Source organism: Lissotriton vulgaris, chromosome 8, assembly GCF_964263255.1.
Source record: "Lissotriton vulgaris chromosome 8, aLisVul1.2, whole genome shotgun sequence".
In the NCBI taxonomy this organism is placed as follows: domain Eukaryota; kingdom Metazoa; phylum Chordata; class Amphibia; order Caudata; family Salamandridae; genus Lissotriton; species Lissotriton vulgaris.
In genome coordinates this window covers 532,314,186-532,335,180 of record NC_141696.1, presented here as the reverse complement: position 1 = coordinate 532,335,180, position 20,995 = coordinate 532,314,186, and the positions used below count along the sequence as shown (strand labels likewise).

The following is a 20,995-nucleotide window of genomic DNA, read 5'->3' as shown; positions in this document are numbered from 1 at the left end:
AAAGAGGTTCTTTGAAATGCACAGAGGTAATTTCTTCCTAGCCCTGGCTCAAGACTCTCTACAGGGTTGTAATCAACCCTTTGTGTGGAGACAGGACACTGCCCATTCAGGTATAAGTACCTGCTTCTCCTGTTCCCTCATTGCCAGCATACTGCCTACTAAGTTTATTCCCCATACCTCCAAATGAGGGTCACTAGCAAATACCAGGACCTGGCCGTTATATTAGCTAAACTGGAAATAACGAGGCATTGGAAAGCACCAAGAGGGCCCCGGATTGAAATATGGAGAAAAAAACTAGAGAGATGGGCAGGGTGCAAGTGGAGAGTCCTGCTTAGGAATGCCTGTGGTTGGATCTGCTCGATTGAGAGGGCCAGAGCCGGGTAGGTGCTTTTTTATAGCATGAAAAACCCTGGACCGGAATCGGGAGAATCTTCACTGCAGATATAGTCCCCAGCTGGGAGTCCAACACTTAATGATCCTATGGAGAGAGCATTGGGAAATGCTCTAGCTGAACAGCGGGCAGATGACCAGTAAAAACCAGGGAGGGAGGACTAAGACTGATACCGAACCCGGTGTGGTGGCATGATTAGCTCAGTTGTATATTTAGGATACAGATGCGACCTGCAGAAGGGAAGGGGAGGTAGTTAGAATGGGAGAGTTAAGAACAAATGTCATTGATACCTGTTGACTGACACAATGTAAGTGTTATTTGTTAATTGACAATGCAGAAAGCGATCCATGGCCAATGCAAACATTGTGTGACCATTAAATGCAATAAAATATGTTTAAAAAAAGGGTTAACTTCTCCCTCCCATCCTCCCCAGATTGACCCATCAGTATGCAGATGGACACTCAGACACCCTACTCTTCCTTTGTGTGTGTCTGTCTAAAGGAAATGCGCATAGTCAAGTTGTCACCCACCCTAGACATGTGTTATAGACAAGCTGCAGGCACACAGTGGTTTAAGAGCAGAGAAGTTCCATCTTTCTAAAAGGGAAATTTCTAAAATAGTAATGAAAAATCCAACTTTGCCAGCAAAGAGAATTCATCATTACTTTCCATGATATGAAATATGACAGAGCTACTCCTTCTCAATCAGGAATTACAACTGAAAATGGTAATACAAGATACTAATGTTAGCCTGAGAGGAAAAGGCCTCACAGTAGTAAGAAATGAATTTGAGTGTTTTTGCCCTATATGTTACCTAGGGCCTACCTTACCGGTGATGTATATGTAATAAAAGACACGTTTAAGGCTTGGCAAGGGGTTTTAAATGCTAAGTGACATGGCAATGTAAACTGTAAAAAGAACAATTGATGGACAGAATGTAGAACAATGTCATACATTTATCCCAGTACAGAGATATGGGCCTAAATCCATCGCTTTTTTGCTCACCATGCCATTCCAGTTTGGACCCAACCATATGCAAATCAGTCTTCACCCTGTGCCAATGGGAACAGTCCAGCCCGAACTGCCAGGCCAGGTCCTCCCTGGACTGGAAACAAGCGTCCTAGGACCGTGTTCTGTACACACAGGCTCAGCAGTGGCAGGCATGGGACATTTTTGAAGTGCTATTTGTGTGGGTGGCGAAATCAGTGCTGCACGCTCACTAGTAGCATTTAATGTACGAACCCTGGGCACATGAAGGGCACTGTACTAGGGATTTACACCTAAATTAAATGTGCCATTTGCGGATCAACCAATTTTACCACGTTTAGGGGAGAGGCACAGGCACATTAGCACTGGTCAGCAGTGGAAAAGTGCTGAAAGTCCTACGGTTAACAAAAAGAATCAGCAAAAAGAGGTGGTTAGCAGGTGAAATGTTTAGGGGAAGACCACCCTAAGGCCGACATGTCTAATACCCTATAAGTCTACCAAATGTGTGAGCCTCCACGGTGATACATTCTATAGTGTGTACAGCATCTACTGCGTATTTAGCTTCATCATCTACGTAAGCACTTAACTTAATTGTGACCCCTTGAAATACAAGTTGGCTATCTCCTAGTTGTTGCTAATATATTGTAAGTATGGCTCTAAGTAAATTACAAATAAAAGAGGAGACATTGGGCACTCCTGATGGTTATCCCGATAAATTCCTAATGACTCTGATGTTTGGCACGTTAAAACTAATCTACCTGTGGGGACCTGATATAAAATCTAAACTTGATTCTTAACTTGTCACTAATACCAAACTTCCTCATTGTTGCACAGCAATAGATCCATGTTGCCCTTTTAATGCGTTTACTGCATAAAGAAGGATCATATCTGCAGGTTGATTTAGTATATTAGCAGTGTCAAAAATTGAAATGAGAGTATTTGCATGACTAGTAGTGTCCCTACTGGGCAAAAATCCATGTTATTGAGGACTGGCAATTTTGTCAATGATAGTGGCTAATTAAGTGGTCAATATCTTCACATGGATCTTAGCATCAGTATTGATTAAGGAGTTAGGCTAGTATGATCCTCTTTCTCCAGGTGGATTCCCTTTTCTTTAATAAGCATAGTGATAGTCATACCAAATTTATGTCTCCGCTCTTTCAGAGATGGCATTCAAGCGAACGGGTAGAAGTATATGTGTAAATGTTTTGAAAAATTATAGCGGTATAGAACATCTCCTGCTGCAACACAGCACACTCGTTACCACTACTTCACCTAAAGAACCAACACATCCGAACTGGTACATCACCATCACTGCATTGTAGGAAGATCGACGCAGCCCCTCAACAGTATGGCGAAACCTGGTGCATCGTCTAAGGAACCAACGCCTCTCGGCGCATTATCTTTGGAACCAGCATATCGACACCACAGTATGAAGATAATTGACGCATCACTTCAACTGTAGGATCGTCACAAACGCATCACCCAGTTGCAACCCCAACCTCCTGCCTGCAATAAATATCTGTTATTCTGCGCAAAGATGCCCACAGGTGAGTGTGCACTTTACAAATACACATGTTTATATTATGTTTTGCTGGATGGTAGGGCAGTGATAGCCAGTCTGATTACTGAAGCGGTAATATTGCCTTATAGCATCAACACATGCCATGGGCAATAGTGGCACCTGAGCTGTGTTTGAATACATACTGACCTATGTGTACATATGATAAAATGGGATCGCAGCCTATAGGTTGTGATAATAATTCTTAAATTCACTAAGAACAGCTTGTGGCTCATATAAAATATTGCCATCATTATCCTTGATGCATTTAATCATTTAAGTTTTGTGTTATTTCACTGCAATTGTATTAGCCAATATTTTGCCATTAGACTTCCCATACTGATAGTTTAAGTCCTTATAAGCTCTTTACATAGCTATAGCCTTTGGCTTAAGCACACACACCCCCAACTGCAGTGAGTGCTAAGTGGACCTGTTGTTCACATTGATCCTGACTACATATTGCTTCTGAGTGTTCACTTTATAGTCTAACTATTTGAGCCTGGAGCTAGTGGTGTCTCAAAGACTGAGCCTAATTGTGTTCAGCAAGAAACTGTATAGTTACTCCGCAAATGTATGCTTTGAGGCACCTTAGATTATTTACAAGGGGTCTGAGCCCATATTAATGTTAATATACCTCATTCAAAGAAGGTAGTCATCCTATTTTTAATTTTGGATTCGAAAGTAGAGATCATGGGAAAGTCTATCTCCAAACAGACTTGTTAGGATCCAGAATTTTAATAGTGATACCTGAAGGGTTTTGATCTGATGTTTGTGTTTGGGTATAATTCAATTTCCACTGGTGAGGATCCTTTGTGAGACTAGAATCATGCCTATCCAGGAGTAATATCTGTGTGGTGATCAATAAGAAGTGTGTCTAGGATTCTCTTTCGTCAGAGTCCACCACGTACCTAATAAGTTCCTCATTAGATGTAAAATAGATCCTCTGGCATTAACATACAGGGAATACCCCAATGATTAGTGGTGTTTATTTTATAATTCATGATACAATTAAAAGCTTCCATCACTATGAGTTCCCTGGTCCGTCCGGTCAATTCTAATTTTAGTGTGTTAAAGGGCCCAGGGTCATCACTATTTGGGCCAATAACTGCTCTTAAACTATAAATTGTTTTATTTGCTATAAATTAAACAATGGCTCAATGACCACTATGGTCTGCTGACGCCCTAATAAAACTTATATGAGCAGATCTTGAGCATAGAATAGCAACCACCAGAATAGAGATACCTGGCGTGTTGTGCATACAACTAATTCATATGCCAGCTGCCTTAAAATTTCCCAATCTTTATACAACTATGTGTGCTAAATACATCTTTTTTTAATGTTGATTTATTGATTTTATCGTTATCTCAAGTACAGTTCAGTGTGTTAACAAATACCCAGTGGTTTATACATCATAACTTTCTCCTTACCTAATCATAGGTTTAAGGGGCGATTTAATCTGCCAATATTCCAACTCATTATTTTAAGACTTAACATAGTTTTGGACTAGACAGTTTGGCATAGTTTTCCCAAACATTTCGCTTTCGATCCTCCTGTTTTTGCTAACTTCATTGTTTGCTGATTTTAGGTCTCTGAACACTTTAACACTTTTATTTAGTGTTAAGTGATTGTGCTCTCTCCTTTAAATACGGTAACATTGGCTTACACTCAATTGGCACATTTAATTTACTTGTAAGTCCCTAGTAAAGTGGTATTAAATGCTACTGATTGGCCTGCAGAACAAATTGTACCACCCACCTAAGTAGCATTGAAAACATGTCAGGCTTGCCATTGCAGCTTGAATGTGCAGGTTTAAAGTGTGATTTTGACTTGGCAAGATAAATCTTTTGCCAGGTCCAAATCCTTCATTTTTAAAACATATGTCAGCCCTAGGGTAGGACCTAACCAGCCCAGAGAGAGGCTGCAGTGTAAAAAAAAATGTTGGATGTGTTCTTGTAGGTTTGGTGTCCTGGTAGAAAAAACTCCTACATTTGTTTTTCACTACTGCAAGGACTGCTTCTCCCATAGGATAACATTGTGTTAACTTATTACATATAATAAGTGATACCTTTCAATTGGGAGATGTAAGGAATGCTGAGTTTGGTGTCTAAATAATTGTAATTTAAAACCCTCTTTAGTGGTAAAGTCGGGTTTTATGTCACAATTCTCAAAAGGGTATTTCTAGAAAGGTGGCATTTTCTTGTCCTAAACATTTGGTGCCTGTAGCCTGTTTCCTGGGTCACATGACTAGGTGTAGCTGTTGTTTTTATATTGCTCCCAAATAGTAAGACAAAGGGGCATACTTGTTGGTGGATCAGCTATCTTTGACTTGATGAGGGGGAGGAGCTGTTACCCACCAAACTTGCACATCACAAAGACTCTAAATTAGCACACTCCCAAAGGTTTTTACACTTGTCTATTGGGACCCCAGACAAGCTAGGGCCAGGCCAGGGTGGCAGGAAATTCCAAGCACCTCTGGGGAGGTAGCGTCCAAAACATTCTCCTCTCTTCAAAGTGGCCACCAGATCTAACTATTGGACCCTCATACACAACTCTTCAGTATGCCTCTGGGCCTGTAGAAGACTGATAAGGACAGCTGTGCTGCTCAGCAAGGACTGCTACTGTTGTTTAAGTGAAGGAATGGATCTACATCTTCAACTCAGGACCACCAGAGTGAACCCAAGGGTAAATTGTCTGGCATCCTGATCAGAGCCTCATGGACAGAAAAAAGCTCCTACCACCTTGAACCCAGCACCTAGACTCTGCCTGCTATGAGTCCGATCTCCTAAATGGTGCCAGCCCAGTCCTGCCCCCTTGTAAGAGGGCCCAAAAGTGCTCTGCCAACCCAGATGTGGTCCAGTGAAACAGAATTCATGAGGCGTGACGCACCTTCTTACTGCTGCACCAGAACTGCCGCAGTGTGAAGCATCCCAGAATCCCGACATTGCATTGCAGCTTGCAGTCTCCTCAGAACCTCTACTGCATGAAGCATCCTTGATGCAGGCTTTCACATTGCAAGCCCCTTGTTGACGGCATTTTCAATGACGATGCAGGACTCCGCATTGCAACCTGAAGTTCTTCAGAATGGCCAGTGCATAATGCATCTTTGACACAGAACTTTGTATTGCAAGCCCTTCATCAACAGCATACTCAATGATGATTCAGGGCTCCGTATCGCAGCCCTGCAGATCCTCGGAAGCCCCACTTTGAGATGCATCCTCAATGCATTATCTCAGAATGCTTTACAAAGCAGGATTTAAGGTACTTTTGTCTAGTGCGGCTTACTTGGTACCTATTGCCGGCCCACGCTCCATCGCAGTCGTCCTGAACTTATGACTTTGTCCCTGTCCAGTACGACCAGATACCCATAGTTGGCACTTTGTGCTTTTAGGCACTATTTTTACTTACAACTTTGAGATTGCATAGCTCTGGTTCTACTGATTGGATTTTTGTTGTTTTGGTCTCAATAATATATTACATTTTGATTGATTTTTCTAAATAGGTGTGGGAATTTTCTTGTGTTGTATTTTCACTTTATTACTGTTTGCGTGCTGCATAAATACTTTACACCTTGCCTCTAAGTTAAGCCTTACTGTTTTTGTGCCACACCCCAGAAGTTTAAGCACAGATTAACTAGGGTTTCCTTGTTTTCACCCTGACAGAGATTGTGGTTTCTGCTTGAGAAGGGTTTCACCCCCGTCAACCACATGAATGACAGCAAACTATCTACAGCTCAACTCCAATAAAACTGAGATCCTGCTGTTCAAAAAAGCAGAGGCGATCTGGGCTGCAGACTGGTGGCCTTCGGAACTCAGTGAACCTCCAACACCTAAAAAGTGGGCTAAGAATCTGGGTGTCCTAATTGGTGTTAGACTCTCAATGGAGGAGCATGTGAAAACTATCTCGGGCACCTGCTTTGGCTTGATGCGAATGCTGAGAAAAGTCTTCCCTTGGGTCCCCCTCTCAGCCGCAAAAACCCTCATACAGGCACTTCTAGTTAGCAGACTAGATTATGGAAACTCCCTACTGGTAGGCATTAGTGAAGATTTACTTTCCAGTCTGCAGGTTGTCCAAAATACAGCCCCATGCCTGGCCCCTAGCCAGCCTGTCCGTAACCCGCCGGCTACCCATCAGGAAAAGAGCAGAATTCAAGCTATGTGTCTGGTGTTTAAATCTCTGCAGAGGAAGGGCACAGCTTATCTAATGAAGAAGCTGAAACCATATATCCCTGTCCGCCAACTGAGATCGAGCAATCGACAGCTGCTCTGCACCCTAAGAATCAGGAGAGTCAGAATGGGCGGCCGCTCCTTCTCATATCTCCCCCTCCTTCCACTGGAACAGACTCCCTGAGAACATACGGGCCTGTCCCACCCTTAGTCAGTTCAAGAAACTCCTTAAAACCTGGCTGTTCTGTCATTAACCACAAATCTCTGATCTGCTTTGTCTGCCTCCCTGGCGTCGAAAGATCCCCTCGGGATGATTCAATAGCGCCCTACAAATCCTAGTAATATTAAAGAAATAATAACCCGATTTCCTACACATGGGTACTTCAATGACATTTATTTAAAAGTCAAGTTTAGTCTTGTATTCTTTCTCTTAACTAATACAGATGTTAGCTTGACAAGTCTCCAGCATAAAAGCTGACATAGAAACCACTCACTTTCCCCCTTTTTCAATTCTTGAAAATGCTTTCCATTGTGTAACACCCAAACAGCAAACCACCTGACCACTCCAGACCCCACTTCCTCCACCACTCCCAGGAGCCTGCTGGGACAAAAATCCTCCCAACTTTCACCGTTTGTTTTCTACCAGTTGTGTAAACATGTTCACCATGCAGAACACACCATAGAAACCTTGAATATCTTTGTATTTATCTTAAGTTAGCAAACCTATGTAAATCCAGTATTAGATTTCTCCCATATTCACACCCCTGCTATTCAACATCACACAGCACCTCACTCCTCTTTGTCTTTGTAGAGTATCACTTCTACTTCCGCCATTGTTTCTGAAGGGCAGTAGCATCTTCTTTGAGAAAACAGGAATGTATTTTACCATATCTCCTGATTTTTACTTGAGGCAGCTCCGAAGAAGAATCTGACTATCAGCTGCCTGTTGAGGATCAATCATCTGGCAAAAATCTGAGCATAGGAAAATAGATACTGAGCCCACTGTTAGGGGTGCAGGGGGTGTGCTTTAAAAAGTTGGCCTGGTGTAGCAAGACGTTTCTAACGTAAATCAAAATTGGGCATTGTATACCGACATTAGATGGGACTTTGTTTTCAACTCGAATTGTAATGTGATGAGCACACTGAATCTAGCAGTCCAGGTCTAAATCAGACAGTTCCGGAAACACTTAATAACGCAATCCACACATATACTATTGACAAGCTTCTCCTAACCCCGCAGGAACCCCATTACTCTTATGTTGTTCCACTGCTAGTTGTTTTCCGAGTCCTGAACTTTGCACTGGAAGCCCTTAATCTGGTCTACAAGAACCCTTCACCATTCCAGGTGTGTGAATTGTAGCCACGTCCTAGTCTGCAGTTCTCTTTTCCAAATATTCTTTCAGGGTCGTTAATGTATGAATATCACGAGCTACTTAAGTGAGAGACTGTTGAGTGCAGAGGTTATCCACATTGACCTCAGCGTAATGTGTTGATTTCTAATGTGTTGATGCCTCTGTAGTTCTTGTAAAATAGTGGTAAGAGATGGTTCAATATTAGAGACTGGTGATTTTCTGATAGTATCCTCGCTCTCAGGTACCCCCAATATGGCTGAGCTCTCTAATGTTTTCTACCAGTTGTGTAAACCTGTTCACCTCACAGAACACGACATGAACACATCAGCCAACACCTAAGAAGTCAACACTAGCTCCCCATTTAGAAAAAAGTCACGTTCAAAATCCTCACTCACGCCTTCAAATGCCTACACAACAATGTACCCAAATACCTCAACGACAGAATCAACTTCCACATACCCAAAAGAAACCTCCGATCTTCCAACCTCGCACTGGCCGAGACCCCGCGCATACACAGAGCCAGAGCAGGCCAAAGATCCTTCTCTCACATTGCAGCCAAGACCTGGAATGAGCTCCCAGCATACATCAGACGTGCCCCCTCCCTGAAAACCTTCAGGAATACCCTCAAGACCTGGCTCTTCGGCTAAACAGATCTGCGGCGGAACCATGAGATTAGCAACAGACCTTGAGATAGAAAGACTTGTATGAGAGAGATGATAAATAGCTGACAGGAATGAGGACATCTTTACAAGCAAATTCAAAGCAGTATAACTGCATATGCAGGTTGGAGAGAGATGCTACAGGTCTACGCTGACAGAGCAGCCAACCCTCATCTTTATTTCTCCTATCTCACAACTAGGTTCTGTTAGAAATTGGGTTACTGGTTGATTGGGCTGTGAACCCTGGTCAAGCAGCAACCACAGTCCTAGTCAGGGTAAGGCAAAAGCAAACCCAAAATTAACCTGTGGTCATCCCCCTGGTAGCTTGGCACAGAGTAGTCAGGCTTAATTTAGAGGCAATGGAATGTATTTGTGCAACACCTCAAACAGTAAAACAGTGAAAACACTGCACAAAAAGATCCCACACAAATTTAGAAGAATGTAGCTTAATTTACTAAATAAAACAAGACTAGAATGACAAAAATCCAAACAGTAGACCCGAAGTTATGAATTTTTGAAGAATAAACTGCAATATAGAACCTAAAAGCCTAAAGTGCCAACCCTGGCTATCTAATCATGCTGGATGGTTTTAAGTCAAAATTTTGGGCTGACAGTGATGGAGCGCAGGTTAGATACAGTACCAGATTAGTTCTGCTGAAGGTTTACCTACTCAAGTTTTGTGCCAAGAGTCCCATTCACATTCGAGAGAGTCATGAGGAGCAAGGAGAGTGTTGCAGCCGGTGATCGGCATGGGGGGCGGGCCCTGTGTCATGGATTGGAGGCTCGGCGCTTCACACTGGTGGTCCCCTGTGAGGGGTCAATGCTGCTGTACGAAGAGATGGGCTGGCAGCAGCTCGCTCTCAATTTCCATGAAAGCTGCCTTGTTCTGGTGTGAATCGGCCTATTCATGGTCCAGAACAGCCCAAAAGCTTGAATTTAAGAGCTCAAGAGCCACACCAAGTGTCCAGAACCTGAGAAGCACCTCTTGGGAGCCAGAAAAGATTGCTGATGATGGGTCCAGGAACTGTTGGGCTGCGGCTAATATCAGGAGGCCAGAAGAATAGCCCTTTGAGTCACTCTGGGGTACTGGGTTCAAAATTCAGTTGCAGGTCTAGTTTTTCTCCAAGCAAGAGGGCAACAGGCCAGCACAGCAGGGCATCAGCTCCTTCAGAGTAGCAGGCCTGTAGAGTGACATTCCTTTCAGCAGCACATCAGTTCTTCTTCCTGGCAAAGTGTTCTCAGGCTCTCTAATAAAAGAGAGAGGGACCCAATACCAAAGGGATAGGGTACCAGCAACTGACTTTGTGTCAAAAAGAAATTCCCTTTGGGCACCTTAATGTAAACACATCAACTAATACAGACAAAATAAACATCAATTATTCAGACATAAAGACCTATCACTCAGAGCAATGCAATAGGTAACAAAAATTCTGTAAGAACAAATAAATTCAGTATGCACAATTTATTTATGTATTTAAAAACATTTAATAAAACACATTAAAAAAGTATATAAAACTAGGGAACACAGACAATATACAGAGGAACAAATCATATACATGAATTCATCCAATTAATTCCTAAAGCTAATGAGGGAGGTACAAATAAGGTATATTCAGCAGCAATCAGAATACTCCTTAATCAATATGTATTGTACTTCTCCCTTAGTTTCAACGCGTTTCGACGGACAGTTGACATATAGCCGCCTTCATCAGGAAAATATTAGCTGTCTTCCCAAAATGAATCCTTTTTGTTTCTTGATGTCACTCATACGAATCGGATACAGTTGGTTCTTTATGAGCAATTTAAAAGAGTAAGGCTTAAAAGCCATTGTTTTTTAATTCAAATTGCATGCGGTACAAAACCGAGGTCACAGGCGTGTGTTTAGAATCCATACACGTTTCGATACTCGTAGCGCAATTTTTCTTCGTTATAGCGCACTAAGGGCCTGAAAGCTATATCCAGTCTCTTCAGTCTCTTTATCTGTACAGCCTCTTAAATTATAGTGCGCCGAGCGTCCCGCGTGCAGTTCCGGTCGTCTTCAATAAGAAACTGAACGAAGAAAAATTGCGCTACGAGTACCAGTCTCCCAAATTTAAAAACCAAGTGCAAACACAGATTTAACATAATATCTGTGATCAGTAGTGGCCGGTCATGGTAACATCTGACCGGCCGGTTTGTTTTGTTATGCCTCCTGGGCAAGGAGTACCCAAATGATGTGAAAGAGGGCGGTACAGTGTGGCTTCTGATGGGAATTTTTCCCTATGCCCTTGAGTCTTAACTCTTTAACTCATTAATTATCACACTCGGTTTGCACTGTTTGTTCCCACTGCGTTACTTGTATGCTGTTGGATTTTGTATCCATAGTCGAGTGATAGATCTGCTTTGACCTCTAGGTACCCTTTGTGTGATGTATCTGAGATCCTTCTTTTATACCCTGTGCCTTGGTTCTGGAAGGCCGGAGAAGCTTCTAGACAGAATTCCATACCTCACTTACACCTGGCTTCGAACTGGCTGAAGAGACAATACAGTGTCGTCAAGCCCTTTCTGTGGGCAGGACACAGCCTATTGAGGTGTAAGTGAGGCAAAGTCCAGCTCCTATCTCCGATCCTGCCAATGAAGGCCCATTCAGTCAAACCTAAGCTCCCGTTGTGTGCTGCTGTCCTGGGGAATACACAAAGTCCAAATGCCAATTACTCCCGGTCATGTGACCAGAGACAGGCTCCAGGCACCAAATGGCCAAGGCAAGAAAATGCCAACTGTATTAAAGTGTCCCTTTCAGAATTGTAATTTGAAATCTGACTTCCCCATAAATTAGGAATTTAAATTAGGATTCCAGAGACATCAAACATGAACTGATTATCTCTTCCCATTCGGAAATTACTTTTATGAAATGTAATAAGGGAACTTCAATGTCATTGTATGAAGATATAGGCCTTGCAGAAGTAAAAAAAGAATTTAAGAGTTTTACACTACCAGAACATGTAAAACTTAAATGTACATATCCAACTTTTTTAATACATTGATCCCTGCCCTCTGGGCTGTCCAGGGTCTACCCTTGAGGTGACTAATATATATTAAAAAGCAAGGTTTTGGGGCTGGCAAGAGCTTTATTTTTCCAGGTCGACATGGCACTTTAAATTGGACACAAAGGCTCTGCAATGCCAAGCCTGAGACAAGTTTAATGGGCTACTTGAGTGGGTGGCACAATCAGTGCCTCGGACCTACTAGTAGCATCTAACTTACAGGCCCTGGGCACATGTACTACCACTTTACTAGGGTCTTACAGTTAATTTAAGTAAGCCGATCTTAATATGTTTTAAACAGAGAGCACAAGCACTTTAGCACTGGTTAGCAGTGGTAAAGTGCACAGAGTCCTAAGGCAAACAAAAACGAATTCAGCAAAAACTAGAAGAAAGGAAAAACGTTTGGGGGTTACCCTGAAGAGAGAGCGTCCAACAGGTCAATGCATCTTCCTTTAATGTTTGGATAGCTGATTACTCTTGCACAACAAGATGGGAGGTGCCCGACGTGGGGGAGAGTAAGTTTCCAGTTTTCACAGGCATTATGGCCCGTTACCTCTGAAGTATTTGAACATGATGTAAGTACCTTCAATTGCACTTCATTTTATTTACATCAATAGAACACATTTATGACACATTCTTATGGTATCTATGGCTTGCACTAGTTTTCGTGCTATATGTAGAGCAAAGTGAATAAAGAGGTTTGTAAAAAAATCCCTTTTGTGCCATTAATAGCACAGGCAAACAAATTGCATAAGAGAGATAAAGAAGAAACAATGGTCAAGCCTAGAGGTAGGTTTATGTGTACATCTTTATGTTACATAGTAGGATATTAGGTGAAAATGGTAGCAATTGAGCAGGTCCAATTTTCCAATTCATCTTGGAGTCTGGGTGGAAAAGATACCCCTACTTTGCATACATTACTCACACATATAAACATATTTCGTAATTATGTGCATATATTATACTTCTGGAAATAATGCATAATGTAATTACGTGTAGGTTGAGAATTGTTCTGTTTACTGAATACAATTTTTTATAGGTATGGGGGTGTGGGAGATTTTGTTAGGACCCTGGTACTGAACCCCGGGGTTTAAATACAAAGGCTGCCTAGTTTTGACTCTATCTCATGCCTCTTTCCCACACCACTGTACATTTACTGCCTCTCCATCTCACTCCTGCTAGTTCTTTGGCATCCCTGCTTTCAACTTTTGACTACCATTTCTTTCTTTTTCTATTTCTTCCTTTTCACCTTTTCTGCCCTTCTCTCTCTTGCTCTTGGTGAAAGTCTGATAATTAAACGATAAGGCTTGGCCTCCAAAACTGAGCGCTGGTGCCCACCACCCGCATCCACCGGCACAAATTAAGCACTGCTATAGAGTTTTGCGGGTCAGCTCCTTTCTATTCCGATGTCCCTTATCTAAAAAAGAAACAGCACCTGGAAAAGAGTAAAACGCTGTTTAGTGTGACGTAAGTAGACATGCATTGCACAGAGCCTTTTTTCATAGATAAGTTCAAATACTTGGACTTGCTCACGAGACGGTATGAAATCTGCAGCTTTAAGTTCTTTGCTCTCATTACACCTTTTCAAAGACTGATACGTGTCAGTTTCACGACTGTATCAGTTACGGAACTCGTTCACCACCATAAACACGGATAATGCTGCTCGCGGAGATGACGCTTGCGTAAACAGGAGATAGATGTCCATGCCAAAGTCTGAATACCTTGGTACTGATTAGCATTCCACCTGCGCTGAGGATCAGTCATTCTACGCTTCACCTCACGCGGGAGGATGCCTCGGTATCTCTGGCTCTGCCTCGCGCTGCTGGCTGTTGCTTCAGCACAGAATGATGTCACAAGTCAAGCCAGGGCCTTTCTGGACAAATTCAACGTCGAGGCGGAAGATTTATCATACAAAAGTTCACTCGCATCATGGGCCTACAACACTAACATCACCGAGGAGAACGCCATAAAGATGGTAGGTGTGCTTTATTGCTTTTGGGGTAACAGTCGTAGGTTTTATTGTTTATTATTAAAGTTAGGATGATGTGTCTGACAGGCCATTCTCATTATTTAGCATGGATCTAATAACCCGGAAAAACATCGCTACATTGGTTTTCTGAAGTGGTTTACATTTTCTTGTGTCTGTTCTTGCCTGAAGAATATTGAACTCCCTAAACGGAGATGTCAGCACATTGATTGGTTGATAAGTTAGTCAATAATAAAGTGCGCATTTCTATAGTAGTGTCCAGTTTTTTTTTTTGCACTGAAGCAATAGAGATGATACAGTCCACTATTACTAATAGTGCATTGGTAATTAGTCTATTAAGGACCTTGTTAATACTGTGCAATTCTGTCAAGTCAAATAGCTTGAAACAGTTCTATTCCTACCCTCTTTGCCAGCGTCCTCCTGACAGAGTCTTCTAAGTATGTTTGGTCGTGTGCTCATTTATGTGATGTCTCCGGTTAACTCCCGGTGGCTATTATTAGTGGCAAAGATTTCAAATTCACCCCGGGTCTTATGATTATGCCTTTTGATACTCTCTGGACCATCTCATGCCTGCCTTTCCAGGCTATTGAAAGTGTCCATCAGGTTCCTAAGGACCCAGTTGGAGTAAATTCTACCTCCTCATAACTTTCCGGTCTTATAACGTATCCTTCCTTACAGGCTGAAGGTACCGAGAGATTCCATCTAAAAAGCCTACGTTATCCCAGGTTGTTAAGTAAGGCTACGAACAGGCAGTTGGTTTTAGGTGAACGAAGGCGAATTAGGGATTTTTTTTTGTTGTAAAATTCATGTTTATAATACCCAGGGAACCTGCAACCTCTATGTAAAATCCTGTCTCTGATTTCCTTACTACACTAAAATAGTGACATCTCTAGTCATCTGTAATAAAGAAATGACATAGCTGCTTAACTGTGGTAACTTATTAAAGTCGAGTTATGATGTCATAACATCTGCTGCCAGAGCCAGCAGCCAATATGAAAAGGCAGGTCCCATAGCTTTCTCATAGCTGTAGTTTAACTATGAAAATGAGAAATGACTTTTCATTTTCTTCTCCATCTTCTAACTAGAACAGTGATCGCCACACCGGAGCTATTAACGGCAACAAGGCTAATTTATTTTAAAGCATTACAGAATAGATAGAATCTCTCTGCATGTTTCTACACATTCTGGGCTTCAGCATTTTTTCTTCCTTAAATTAAACTGATACTAATTTATTTTTTGCAACAAATTATGAATTGTTTTTTTGCGTGTTTAATTTCACACAACTGATTCTGATTTATTCCTTCATTCCTACAACTATATCACCACCTTCATATCAAAGAGAAAGACGCCAAGGATTTAAGTGTTTTGTGAGAAGGTTAATGATGTGACAATCTATTATCAGGAATAGCTTACCTTCTACCATACATTAAAAGGATATTGAGAGTCACCTTGGTGTTCTATGACCAATTAAAGGAGCTCCGTATTGACCTGCTATATCCAAAGGTGTCTTGCATATACTTATAATGCACATCAGCGGGTACTTCATCCCATATCAGATTCATTGCCATGCTGCCATTGTGGTTTTTGTCAAAACTTAAAGCTGTCCTTGTAACCTCGTGTTACGACATTTTATAACACCTACATGTAGAGTAGAGAGAGGAGTCATTTGTAAAGGGGTCGGAATATTTCCTCCACAATCACTTTAGACACAAAAATAAACAGACAGACAGAGGGAACGGAGAGGGAAATATTATGCCTATATGCTGACACTGCTTGTTTCATAAACATTCTCTAAAGGTTATTTTCTACGAAGGGTGTTGGACCCTCACCAACACTAGGTGCATGCTTCAGCCTCAGTCTGCTTTTCGTTGGTTACAACCCTTTTGCGACTATACGTAATAAGGTTCTTTGACAGAGATTTGTGAGAAGCTTCAGAATGGCGTGTTGTTTCACACCGCGGTAGGGCTCAGTTATAGGGAAACTAAAATTGTGTGACGGTAAATAATTAAACTTCTAATCTCACAAGGTTGAAAAAAAAAGGGTTACTCTACTTGCCTTTATTAATGGAAAGCCGACATGTTCTTACCAGTTGGTCACCTAATGGGGTCATTGACGATCTTCAGATCTTTCATGCAAAGTACCAGATCTATATCCATTTCTAGCCTTTTTCTATCTTTGTGAGAAATATGTAGGTGTAGAGAAGAGGAACAATACAGACACCGCCGTTAGGACTAACACATCGTTTTATTTATTTATTTGAAAAATGTTATATAGCGCTGGCTAGACCCGGAGGTATCAGAGCGCTTTACATGAGGATCAGTGAGTTACAGGCTACATAGTTACATCAATTAAATCAAAGAATCACAGAGGGAGGGAAGGGGGACTGAAGGAAACACAAAGAAGAAATGAGGAAAACAGTGTCAGATGACCGGCTGGGTAGGTGATGGCCGAGGGGGTGAAACCAAGGACAGACTCCTCTATAGCTTCATATGACAGCTCCACCGGGCATTGGCCAAGGTTGCTCGTGCACCGAGGTAAGTACAAACAGTTTTGGTATCCGCCCAGAGTTACAGATTACATAGTTGCATCAATTAAATCAAAAAATCACGGAGGGAGGGGGAGGGAGGGAAACACCAAGGTGAAACGAGGAAAACAATGTCAGATGACCGGCTGGGTAGGTGACGGCTGAAGGGGTGAAACCAGGGTCAGACTCCTCTATAGCTGCATATGACAGCTCCACCGGGAATTGGCCAAGGTTGCCAAGGTTAGTTAGTGACCTAAGATATCATTTGCACACTTTATGAAGTTCACAATTTCTGAAATTTAAAAATTTTCAGAAAATTCTGACTTCAAGAACAAGGTACTTTTACCTTCGAAAACGAAATGACAGTTGTGTGAGCTAAAGAATGTCAGAAATTCCCACATGCATTGTATGCTAAGTGCATTATTAGCTGTTTTTCAGAAGATTTTCCACTCCTCTCTGTTCACATTTGCCTACCTCAAGGATGGCAGGAAATACAAATTGAATTCCCTCATCAGCCAATCAAATTTCAAGACAAATTCAAATGTACTTCACAGAATTTGGGAGTTTCTGGCTTCTTAGCTAAGCAGCCAAGTTACCTTTGAATTTTAACTTTTTTATGCCTGTCTGTCACACCTTTCGAATGCTGATGTCTAAAAAACAAAAAACAAATGGTTCCCTGGGACTCACTCATCATAGCCCATGAGGTAAAAGTACGTGTCAGTGTTGATCATCTACAATCTCACAATTTTATTGTACTTTACATGTGCTACACAATGAATCAAAAAAGTGCAGACAGCATAGTGCTCATAAGTGCAATAATGGAACGAATACAATGTTATACATATATACAACATGGGTATTCATAATTAAAAATGATCAGTCCAGCACTAATACTGTTCCAGAACACAGAATTATTAAGAATGATCCCCACATGAGTGTCGATTTTTCGACCTACAGATTATTTAAAGCGGGTTTCCTGAGGACAAATAATCGATCTGACCAAGCACCTCTCAACCGTCCATATCTTGCCTTTGCTCACTCAGTTTCAACAATGTTCCCTTCTCGCAGTGGGTCAAATTAGCCTCATTGTCTGTACCAAATTAATAGGATGGGAATCGCGTCAGTCACACCCGCTTGCTCTAAGCGCTGAGTCAAAAAAACGACAGTATGGATTTAGTCAAAAATGAAAAAAACATTCTTTCTGAGTGAAGTTCTAGTGTAAAACCATTCAATGTTTTGGGATAGTAGAGAGCAAAATGTCTTACGGGAAATGCATTTTTAGATACTCCCTCTAATATTTGTTCACTGTATGGTTCTGAAAAAAAACATGACATCACAAACTTTAGCCAATTTCTCTAGTGGTATGCAAACATTCATTCAGATTTATCAAACAGCTTTAAAGTTCTTAGGAATCCTAGAAATCAAGTTCAATTGCAGATGAACCATAACTATAGAGACATTATATATATGTATATCTACATATTTCTATCTATCTATCTATCTATCTATCTATCTATCTATCTATCTATCTATCTATGAGAGAGATTCATATAGAGAGAAAGAGACAGAGAGAGATTGTAGCATCTAAGCATCTATTATGTTTGTTATGTTTGGTTGCTCTTGCTGCCCCTTCTGCTAATTTCACTTTCTAAATTGCCCCAGCGGTCTATTTCCCACTCTTCATTTCTTCTTTCCTATTCCTAAATTCCCCGGTTGCCTTAAGCCCTTGCACACTCCTTGTTATGTTTCTGTCCCATCACTCCCTGGCAGACATGTGCCTACTATTGGATCTAACCCCTTCTTTTTTTGCCACTTTTAATGCAAGATAATATTTACTAAAACGTTAATGCCATTCCATCGAGCACCTCAACTAATCCATTCCCAGTTCATCATGTGCCTCTAAAGTTCTCTTTGTACTTCTGTCCCCTTGTATTTATTTATTGCCCTCTCATACCTTTGATATGTGAGGTAACAGTCAAGGCCCTAATCTTTGTCCACCAGCAACTTTTAGATCCCTATTACCCTGCTGTAACTCTCTGTCAACCTTTAGAACTTCATTTTCTTTCCTCTAATCCATCTGTGGCCTATGCAGGTAATTTATTTATTTATTATATTTCTAAAGCGCAATGGTTACCCTGAGGTGTCCTGGTGCTGGCTGCTGCCCTCTGGGCACAGGTTATTATGGCAATGCTACATATTAAAAAGCCAGGTTTTTAGTCCTTTCCTAAATGCCATAAGATCGGTGGCAGTTCTAAGATGGAAGGGGAGTTTGTTCCAGGCACTAGCAGCACAGTTGATAACACTTCTCCCTCATCACGTGGGTTTTTTATTGGGGGGTACTGTTACCTTCTAAGCTCCTAAGGAGCAAAGAGTTCTTTTATGAGTGTACCATTAAAGCCGTCGCTTCAGATATTTAGTTCCTGTTCCTTGGAGGGCCTTGAACACAGTGCATAAGGAATTAAAACGTACTTGCTTTCTGACTGGTAGCCAATACAGTCTTTTTATTTCCTTAGAAACAGAAACAAATTTAGGTATGCCGGTGAGCAGTCTTGCTGCTGCATTTTGTAAGATTTGGAGTTTATTTAGATATTGTTCTTGAATATTCAGATAGTGGCCGTCACAGTAGTCCTGCCATAATAGAATGAGAGTTGTAATGACTGTACGTTGACTCTCTACCAGCTAGAGAGGGATTATTTTCTTGATCATTCTAAGATAATGAAAGGTGGCTTAAGCAACAGCATTTATCTGATCGTCAAAGTTTAGTTTATTGTGAATTATGACTCCCAGATTCTTATCTTTCCTAGTGGGTTTAGGCAGGGTGTCTAGTTCTTTCGGCCACCAATTGGGAGTCCAGAACTTGGGATTGTTTCCAAAGATTATGACCTACGTCTTGCCTGAATTAAGTTTCAGGCAGTTCTGAGTCATCCACATCTTAACTGGTTTCATACAGTTTCTTGTCCTGGAACAATTTATGTGTCATCCACATAGGAGGTAAGATAAAAGCAGAACGATCTGATCAAGGTAGCCAGGGATGATACGTAAACATTGAAAGAGGGGGGCTAAGGGATGACCCCTACGGTACTCCGCAAGGTAGGGAGAAAGGTTTTGACCGAAATTTATCCAAGGACACAATTTGTACATGCCGGAAAATGATCCATCAAGAGATCGTGATGGACTGTGTCGAAGTCCGCAGAGAGATCTAACATAATCATTGCTGCATTGCCTCCCTGATCTAGTGCTTCCCTAATTTCTTCTGTAGATTTTATGAGTGCCGACTCTGTGCTGTGTCCTTCTCTGAATCCATATTGAGTAGAATCCAGCTTATGGTTTGTAAGGAGAAAGGCACTAAGCTGAGAGTTCATTGCTTTCTCAACCAGTTTTGCCGGCAATGGAATGCGGGAAAGTCGTCAAAAGTTATTGGGATCCTTAGGATCCAAATTGTGCTTTTTCAGCAATGGAAGTATTGATGCCAGCTTCCATGTTTTAGAATAATGTCATGATTCAAACATAGTATTAAACAAAAGGGTAAGCGATGTGGCAATAGGTTCGGGGACTAATTTGATTACAGAGACTGGCCAAGAATTGTAGGGATAGCCTGATTTAGCTCATGCCAGAAGCATGATTGTTTCATTTATTGACAGTGGGGCATAAGTATCCAAAGTGGGAGGGGGGTCAATTGCCGGTTTAATCACGGCAGTTAGAACATCCGTCCCTCCCAACGGGATGAAGTTAAAAGATGAAAAGATGAGCTCCACCATTTTTAGGACGAAAGTAGCAAACTCCTCACATAGCTCCTGACTAGACTGAATTTTGAGTGGGCAAGGGGAAACCAATCTTGATACAGTCCTAAAAAGTTCTTTTGTTAAGGACTTGGCTGAGTTAATTTGGGGTGCAAAAAATGATCTTTTTGTGTTAAATAATAGTCACTTATAGACAATGAGACTTTGTTTATATAGTCCTTTTTCTTCCTCCTTATATTCTTTCCTCGAATTGCGTTCTTGACGCTTGCAGTCGAGTTTTCGCTTCCTTAGTTCCTCAGTGTACCACAGAGCGGTAGGTTGGGATCATTTGGGGTACACATTTTTAACTGGGGTTAGTTTTTTGCAGGCTATCTCCACCTAATTCGTATGCAACCTAGTGGCCTCCTCCTACTCTGTAGGCAGCGTCCGGGCGGTCGCTTTAAGAAAATCTTCCAGTTCTGTGCCACTAATCTTATTCCATCCTCTTATTTCAAACAGACTTTTAGGGCCCCTCCAGCTATCATGTCGATCAGGAAGGGCCAACTCAAACTGGATTGCTGCATGGTCTGTCTAGGCAAGTGGCAACATCCCCGTGCAGCTTAACTGTG

The 20,995-nt window shown here is 41.6% G+C and overlaps 1 protein-coding gene across 1 annotated transcript in view; it reads left to right on the top strand.

The window, feature by feature from the left end:
* Positions 1 to 13,736: 13,736 nt before the first annotated feature.
* ACE2 (angiotensin converting enzyme 2) overlaps positions 13,737 to 20,995 on the top strand; it is a 459,770-nt gene continuing 452,511 nt past the window's right edge. The window contains exon 1 of the mRNA XM_086934340.1: positions 13,737 to 14,111. Within this exon, the coding sequence (XP_086790466.1) occupies positions 13,926 to 14,111 (186 nt within the window). The 5' untranslated portion in view covers positions 13,737 to 13,925. The remainder of the gene's footprint in view (positions 14,112 to 20,995) is intronic.